Here is a 9,389-nt window from a genome sequence, read left to right as displayed (position 1 = left end):
GAGAGAGAGAGAACACAAACTAACATATATTGCGCTTTCTAATTAAAATACTTAACTACATTTATTTTTTATATGCTAAAAAATTATATGCATCTGTACAACGACATTCTCAATTTAAATTAAATAGTCTGGTCAAATTAACTATAATTGATTTATCAAATAATAATACTTAGCAGATAATATTCTACAGAATACTTTTACATTTTTCTAAGAGTAGCGACACCGTACATGAGATATTATACTAATATATTTGATTTTAGGCTTCAGATTGTAACACTGCTTCATATATGAATGCCATATTTTTATGACCGAAAGGGAACCAAGAAAGCTGAGTGAAAACGATTACAGATTTTATGAACAGTCTTTTGTTTATGTATCTGATACATACGTTATATTTTTGGAGTGACTAAAAAGCCATACACATTGTAAACTTTTGTGCTTATATTTTGAATCGGAAACTGTTATGATTAGAATGGTATTAATTTAACAACTTAAAATGTTTTTGATGTTTTGAATATTCATTATTATCAGTTTAAATGAAATTTAAAATACGAGTCTTTTTCGTAATTCATAATAGCAGAACACAATAATGTTCTGAATTAAATTGATGTGGAATTATCCCAAAATACCTAATTATGCAATTTTCAACCATTTTCCCAGTATCATTAATAAAATTCTCAAGCAAAATACATACGTTACAAGAGATCTTCTCGTATTTGAACGTATTTGTTATGATTTACAAATAATGTAAATCATAACAAATACGTTCAAATACAAGAAGGTGCCTAACTAAATCGACCTTCTTCCACAGGAGATATGATGCATCTCATTATTGTCTACGTAACTCCCAAAGCATTACGTCCATCTCTACTATACTTCTTTTTATCAGACGTCCTTTCTCCACAGTAACATTTGTATTTGGTACGGTTTTCCTAAAGATATCAGAAAGCTCCTAACCATTATAACTTCAGAAAACATTTATCTAGTTCACTAAATGTTTCAAATTTTATTCTCAACCTATTCTATTTTACAAACTAATTAAAATGAGAATGAATAATTAAGTTACCTAATGCAAGGATTTTGAACTATACGGCAAAAACACATTATATAAGAATTGTCAAAATATATGTTAAAAATAAATACTTGTTAAAACTATTGTCAGTTGTATTATAAAATTGGGCCGAATTGTCTTTCGAGTTGGGCCGAATTGTCTTTTAAGTTGGGCCAAATTGTCTTATTTTCGGTCCAAGTTGGGCCGAATTGTCTTGGGCCGAATTGTCCAATAGCCCACTATAGGCTAGTTTATTTCCATCAGACAACATAATGATGTAGTTCATCCTGTTCGGCAGTGCTGAATAATTGCATAAATTGCATAACTTTGAGAGTTTGGAATTACATCCCTCTGCATACATAAACAGAGAAATTAAACCGTTTGTTAAATCCACATGAAAAGTGTAGTTGTCATTTTCCTTTGCTTGATTCGACATTGTAAATATCGGAAGCAGACAACTTATGTATGTACATATGTAGTCGTGATACACCCCTTTGCTGAAAATAGACTTGTCCAGAAACTGGAAATGGATCCGTGCATGTCCGTCTATTGCACTGAAAACTTCCGTTAAGCATGAAATGCGCATAAGATGACGGTGTTAGGACCACTCTACTCAGAGTCAGGTTAGAAACTATAAATCAATAAATGAATTGACTAAGTTCCTTACACTTTTTATAACATTAAAGGTTTCCATTATTTAAATCGGTAGGGAGGTACGAACAAACAGGTTTGTATTATCAGACTATAGTCCTACATGTAAGACCTCGACGCTGATATATATGTTGTGGGTGTCAAGGTCTTACAGCCTAATTAACGGCACTGTGTAGCTTGTTTTGATGTCGACTAACATCACAACAAAAGTCAAATTTTCAGAAATACTTAACACAACTGGCAACTAAAATAACGATGCTTTTCTACAAAGTAAAGTCGTAATGTTTTAGTCAGACTTTACTTATACTGATGTCTTTTCTCTAATAAATTCAGATTCTGACAAAAGAAATGGACCTGTTTTAAGGTTCGTGGGCCTACATTTCAGTTGGCTGGAAAGCGATGAAAGCCGGGAATGCCAAAATCAGGTTAAGTTGAAATATTATTCTTTAAAGAAACAAAGATATATTATGCATATTGGAACTGTAAGCAACGTTTTGTTTTGTTCAGCATGAACCTACTTGAACTTATTTCAGCATACCTCAACTACCGTCACATTCAACAAATTCGAATGTATGTCAACGGAACATGAAAATGCGTCCATTTGCTAGTGTCAGATTTTGATTCCACCAGGATAAAAACAGCACAGTAAGTATATTAATTACATATCAATTTGTGGAAGAGTGTTGATATGGGCTGCCAGGTGTGTGAGATATTCCTGAAACTTTGACTACTCATTCCGATGTCAACCAACATCAGAACACGCTATAAAAGCCCTTTATTTGGATAGTAAGACATAGCACTAAAAAATAATGTACTATGTCTTACATTGTAGGACTAACATCTCTGTAGATAAAAGAACATTTTACACAATCTAAGCCAACCCTAGTCCTACAGGGAGCAACTGATCACCATGGGAACAGGCTGATTCGGACATAGGCCAATAAATCAGCCCCACCTATAATGATATGGCTGGCAGTTTAGGGGCTAATATCTCCTATTCATTAAAACCTGCAAAAATTGTTAGATATTCTTGTCTGCATACACCGGTGCATATTTTACACACTGTCGGTACTTCTCAAAGCTGGTGAACTACTGGCTGCTGAAGGGTTCTATTGGCAATATGTACCTACTATTTCCAAATCAAATCCTATGTTTAGCAACTTGTAAATTCATGTGGAATAACATGACCCTCTATCCCTGTGGCTTTTTTTTTAGTTTTTGGCTAAATACTGGTGTCTAAACTGTATGCAGATATGTTCCAGAAAGATTTACATGCAACAAAATTGCAAATTTAAAAAAACCGGCAACATCAGACCCACATATAATCAATCAGTATCAGCACAGATTTGGGTGGGTGTGGTTATCTTATTTGGACCAGGATTATTCAACCAAATATCAATCTGATTCATAGCAGGCAAAATATAATTAAGTTTTGTCCAGGATTTAATGTGACATTGACATGTTGCAAATATTATATTTCTCATTATTTCCCAGGTTCTTTGAGCATTCAGATATGCATTTATGACACAAAACCCCAATTGTATGCGTGCTAATGGGGTTATACATAATGAAATGAAATAACATAAGATTGTTTATCTTGCAATGGCAGTTTACTGAAATATTTTTGAGGCAATTCATTTGCCTTTGGGCAAAATGTAAATAGTTTATTTTATCGAGAAATAATAAAATTACTAACACTGACAAAAATCATGAAATCAAGGCTTATAAAGTAAATTTATGTTGTCAATACATATTGGTCTGAGGATGTTAATGCTTCTGTTTTATTTATTTAGAATTAATATTTGTCCTCTACATTGTACTATATACTGTTAGTGCTGAATTACACATATACACTAAAAAAATTAAACTAGCATCCTATCTATTTAAAATTTTAATTAAATACAATATTATATATCAGTTCTGATAATCTCGTGGACCTGGTGATACTTAAAATGTAGAAAATGATAATGTAACAAAAACTGGTGTTGTTTCTGTTGAGAGATGAAGTACAAAAAGACCATGATTTTCATTAGTTTATAATGTATTATTTAAATGTTTTAGTTTTGAAAGTGGATAATTTACAAGAGCAAAGATATAAAAAAATAGCCCCAGTGCTAGACATCACTATAAACTGTCACACTGCAGACATGTGGTGATATGACTGAAAAGATGTTAAAGCTACATTAAGAATCCAAATCACACACACACACACACACACACACACACTTAGAATTATTTCAGTCTCATTAGACCACATGGCCACACATGATCACTCAATGAAATTCTAAACCATATTTACTTCATTTAGAAAATGGGGATTATTAATATTTGTTCTCATTATTTTCTAATGTTAATAGTGATTAATAAGTGGAAATTCATCACTTATCTAGAAGCAATAACCTACTGTTGAAACTATGTCACTTCCACAAACTATTTAAAAGTGTTGTTAAGGCTAAATAGTACCATCTGAGTTATGATTTTAAACATAAATTCTACAAGTCTTATGAAGCTCAGGTTCAGCAAAATATTAGATCTGGGATAAATTGTAAATGGTGCAAAATTTTCATTGCTGACCTTTTGTTTTAATTGGAGTCCCTTTGTTCCGACTATTACCACCTTACTAGCATTCTATCTGGATGCAGATTAGAAAGTAGCAATGTTCAACCATGTTTTCAACCTGTTATTTACTATTTCATTGTGTTGTTGTTGTATGGCTTAATGCCATTTTTCAGCACAAGATAGGCTATAAATGGTGGAGGAAGAACCTGGAAAGAAACATTGTGTTGTCTATTTATATATCCACAAGCAAACATTATGTCACTTGCATAATAATTATATCTTTGTGATCTGGTTGTTTTGTTTTTACAGTTGTCTTTATGGCTTTGTGTCATAAACTAAAATTGGTGCCAAAGGAATTGGCTATATGGATGCATACATGTATATGTACGGACGGGGGGGGGGGGTTGCTATTGTGTGGGAATCTCATGAATAGTTAATTAAGTTATAATCCATGGGCTAATTCGCTGTGGTTGGGGATAAATCTCATTGTCAATGTTAGTTGAAAGAATAAATTTGTCTTATATTTATATGTTATTAAATCATGAAAATTTCACTTTTTTCTAAGCTATGAACCAAGGGCAGTATCTATGTTGAAGGAACTGACCTAGAATTAATGTCATTTGCATATTTAACTTTGTCTTTTTATGCCCAGTAAGTGTATACATCTATGTTTCTGGCTGTAGAGTGTGAAATTCAATAGTTTCTATGTTATATTCCTGGGGTAGGGAAAGAGCCTGGGATTACGTGTCTGACATATCTATCACATGCCACTTGTCAGATGTCTGAGACCTAGAACTCTGGTGTTATTTGAAATTTATGTAAAATTATCCCAAATCCCTTTGCCTCACCTCCAGGGGCATGATCCAAATTCCAAGTCTCAGCACAGTCTGTACATGTAGAACTATCATTGACCTATGTTTACTTGTAAAGTTTTCATGTTATTAGATGAGTTAAGTAGATTATTTGTGTAAGATATACATATGTAGAGATGGCTGGACTGTATACCCAGATAACATCCTGCTGCTTTCAAAGAAGCACATTGAAAATAATATTTCATTTTTTTTACAAGGTTCTCTGGGGTTTTTCTTCTTCACTTTTTCTTTCTGGGTTCAAAATAGCAAAATCTGGTATTGTCTCTCCAAAGGATGCCTGAGATATGTGGTCTTAGATAAAGCTATGAGAGGGGCTTTAAAGTTATTTGAAACGAAGTTCTGGTATTTTATGAAGACCTAAGTCTCAAGCTTCCCTTGTACAGTCTCATGTTCAATCCTGCAGTGCATTGCATGCAGGAATACATTGTCACCTGTCCAAGACTGGTGGTGCCCTCTGGTATAATGTGATGCAATTCATGCAGGACTTGTTCAAGACTGGTGGTGCCCTCAGGTATAATGTGATGCAGTGCATGCAGGAATACCATGTTACCTGTCCAAGACTGGTGGTGCCCTTTGGTATAATGTGATGCAATGCATGCAGGAATACATTGTCACTTGGCCAAGACTGGTGGTGCCCTCTGGTATAATGTGATGATGTGCATGCAGGCCTAAGTCCAAGATTGGTGGAGCCTTCTGTGATAATGTGTTACATTACATGCACGAATACACTGTCACCAATACTGGTGGTCTTCTGTGATAATTATTTGGTTTCCCATAAGACCTCTTCAGCATAGGAAGGGTTGACAGTACTGTTTCTTTTAGGAATTATCAGGAAAAGTTGTACACGCCAAATAAAATAGAACTTATGTAAATGCATTTGGTCATAATGAGTGCTTTTTAAACTTCAACTTGTACATAGCATTTTGAAATAGAAAATTAGTTCTACTGATCTTACTGGTTTGTCCTCTGAAAGTTAGGCCTTGTAGTTGTTATTATTAATCATTATTATAAAACTTATTTTGATAGCCCACTGTTTCTGCCAACAAAAAGTAGTTCTCAAGTCTGGTGGTCTTTCAGTAGAGTTGTAACACTAAATATAAATTATATTGTGGCATTAAGAATCTAGTTTAAATTGACAAGTGGTCGTCCGAAACAGTTGTCTCTCAAGACTGGTTGTATTAGTATATTTATGTGTAATTTGTTTAATTTAATGTTGGTTTTGAAAACTTTTTTAGAGGACCAAGAAATTAAGCACCTTGCTGAGCTTGTTCAGAAAGGGTCAGACAGATGCTGGCAACAAAACATTTCAATCAACAGAAGGCAGCCACACACTACAGACTCCACGGCTGAAGCCAGTTTTTCGTCGAAAGTCAGAAACTGCATATATTCTTTTGGTAAGCCATGTCACTGTTTCAAATTAAAAAAGTCAATATTTTTTTTAAACCAAGAATGACTTAGTTTATTGACTGTTTAGTATTTAATGCAATATCAATACATGGTAGGTTATGCTGTGCTGAGACAATTTGAGTAAAGTGCCCTACCCAGATATAGTTCTTGGCATCCAATTCAGCTTGGTCTGCAACCACACCATTTTGGTCACAAATCTAGCAAGCTAATCACTCAGCAATTCCTGCTTTTGAAGAAAACTTTAGCAGTAAAGTTAGTGCTGTGTTTTCAGGTTAAACCTCTGCACCAAACAAATGGCTCACTTTTTTGTGGCACAAGAAAGTTTCCTCTGTTGCGCCCATATTGTGCATAAAAAATACCCCAAATACTAATAATAAAAGATGAACCCAATGGAACGAACCAAGTGCATTCCAAGCTTACTGAAAAGAGTGTACCCATTTCATTGGTCAACAGAAATGTTTTACTGATATAGCATGGGAACAAACTGAGAGCACATGATCAGTGGTCATTGACAGAAAATGTGAGGAAGAAAAGATGAAGGCCTCTGCAAAAACACTGCTGTGTTTATTTCCAAGATATCAAACAGAGAAAATAATATACATTTAAAGTGCCTGAAATCAAGTCTAGAGGCATATGGTCACTTTAGCGTGAAAAGTTTATAATCCCATTAAGGATGGTTTGCAATAGGAAATAAAAATATGAATTAGTTTTGAAGGACAATTTGTAGTGACTACCTGCAGCAAACAGCATAGACACTGACCTGTTTGTTGCATGATGTGCTGGCACATCATGGTCTCTTGTTTGTTTTCTAGATTACTTCTAAGAAACTCTTTAGATCATGTAGTAGATCTGGGTCTGCCCAGTTTTCGGTTGGATTCAACTTATAAGTGAGTTATATATGGTACATTGGAAATTTTAGGGACAACCTAGAAGTTGCAAGAATTTATTGGTTTTATCAAACTCTGGTCTTTAAACAATAAATGTGTATATTCATGGTGTAGTTACGAATTTGACTCCTTGAGAAGCAATTTTCATTTTGAAGTAAATATTTTTAAGTTTATGTGGCATGTTCAGATTCTGAAAACTTGTTCAAAGTTGTCTGAACTGCAGTGTTACACATTAAGTTAGTTCAGGGGACATTTGCCCTTTAAAATGTTCCCAGTAACCTTCAAAATTTGACACATTACCAATATCCTAATCATTATTGGAAGTTCAAGGTAAACAAATTCTCCTCCTTATGGCTCAACCCAGGTAAATTGTTTTGGCAGCCTAAATGTTTGCACGCAGCTGATCTTTTCTAAGATGGATGATTGTTGAATTCAAGCAAATTTCTATTTTTTAAAAATAGTGACAAAAATCAAATATGATGCATACGAATCATGCATACAATAAACCAGTTGTTTACTTAAGTAAATTCATATCCTGCTGTATGTTTAGAAAATTCTTCAAATTCTATGCTTTTGGGGGAGGGGGGCCTCCAAATCTCCTGTTCTATAATAGACCCAGATTAGGTTGCCAGTTTGGTGGAGGAAACAAGAACACAAAGAAAACTGGTTAATTTGGACCAGCAACCACTGACCATGGGTATGTGTGTTAAGTGTGGATTAAAACCATGTATTACCAATGTGTAAACCATGTGTGTTTTACCACCCCCTTACCAAATCCCCCTTTTCACTTAACCTCTTTCTCAAACTGAGATTTTATAATAGTTGTTTTGCTTGAGTAGTAAAAATTAAATTCTGACTGAATATTCAGCAGATATTAAGAATTATAATGAGGCCACTTTATTGACAGAGAGTTTTATCTCTGATAAAACTTTATGGATATCTGCGAATTTGAGGAACTCATCAAATGTTCTTTACAAAAATGATTCTGAGGTGATTGTGTACAGTTTTAAGAATAGCAATCTGTTTTCATCATTTCCTCTATCAGTGCCTATGACAAAAATGTCAATATTGTAAGATCTATCAATTGTAAGATAAAGCAAACTTTCAGTTTGAGGAGACATTCTGAGAAATGTAGTGAAAGTGAGGCCAGGCTCCTACCAATTAGATGCCAAAGGTTCCATCAGTTATACGTGTATACTACTAAACATTTCAGGTTATACCGATTACATCTGCAGCTCTTGGTGTCTGGCAGATATACCGATGGGTATGGAAGCAAGGTCTTATCAAAGAAATGGAAGATAAAATGAAAAGGGAACCAATCCCATTACCGTCCAGGTGAGATCTTGTGTTTCTGGAAGTTTTCTGGATTTATGGATTTCTATATCCAGTGTGTACTGTATATGTTAGCAACTTTGAGTCAAGTTTTAGAAACTCAAAGTTATTGTAAAAGTTTGAAGACTGACAAGAAAATACATACAAATCCAAAAAGTGAGACTTCAGAATGTATATCACCTGTGGAACTAATGACATACTTAGGTCTTGTTTCATTCACTATTGATATTAGTTGAATTCCAGTAACAGGTAGCTATCGGATGCATGGTATGAAATAATCTTTACATACTAATTTTTATGAAGATACTGGATGCAAATACAGTAAACATTAGTAATATTAAAACTGTTTCCAATTATATTATTTGTATTGCTTATGAAACTAAATTAATTGTTATGAAAATACTAGATGTAAATATAGTTAAACATTAGTAATATCAAAATTGTTACCAATTATACTATTTGTGTTGCTTATGAAACTTAATTAATTTTTATGAAAATACTAGATGCAAACACAGTAAGCATTAATAATATTAAAATTGTAGTTCCAAGTATATTATTTGTATTGCTTATAAAACTAATCGAAGATTAATTTGCTAAATATTTGTTTACTGCTTTTGTTGATGTTGGATT

General features: G+C 33.7%; 1 protein-coding gene across 1 annotated transcript in view; it reads left to right on the top strand.

Moving 5' to 3' along the window:
* The first annotated feature begins 2,039 nt into the window (after positions 1–2,039).
* Positions 2,040–9,389, top strand: part of LOC149778348 (surfeit locus protein 1-like) — a 31,114-nt gene continuing 23,764 nt past the window's right edge. The window contains exons 1-3 of the mRNA XM_089939169.1: positions 2,040–2,127; positions 6,369–6,527; positions 8,641–8,762. Of these exons, the coding sequence (XP_089795295.1) occupies positions 8,719–8,762 (44 nt within the window). The 5' untranslated portion in view covers positions 2,040–2,127; positions 6,369–6,527; positions 8,641–8,718. The remainder of the gene's footprint in view (positions 2,128–6,368; positions 6,528–8,640; positions 8,763–9,389) is intronic.

The sequence above is a fragment of the Sinohyriopsis cumingii genome, chromosome 17, assembly GCF_028554795.1.
Source record: "Sinohyriopsis cumingii isolate HCF-2022 chromosome 17, ASM2855479v2, whole genome shotgun sequence".
NCBI classification, from domain to species: Eukaryota; Metazoa; Mollusca; class Bivalvia; order Unionida; family Unionidae; genus Sinohyriopsis; species Sinohyriopsis cumingii.
This window is presented reverse-complemented; position numbering and strand designations above follow the sequence as displayed.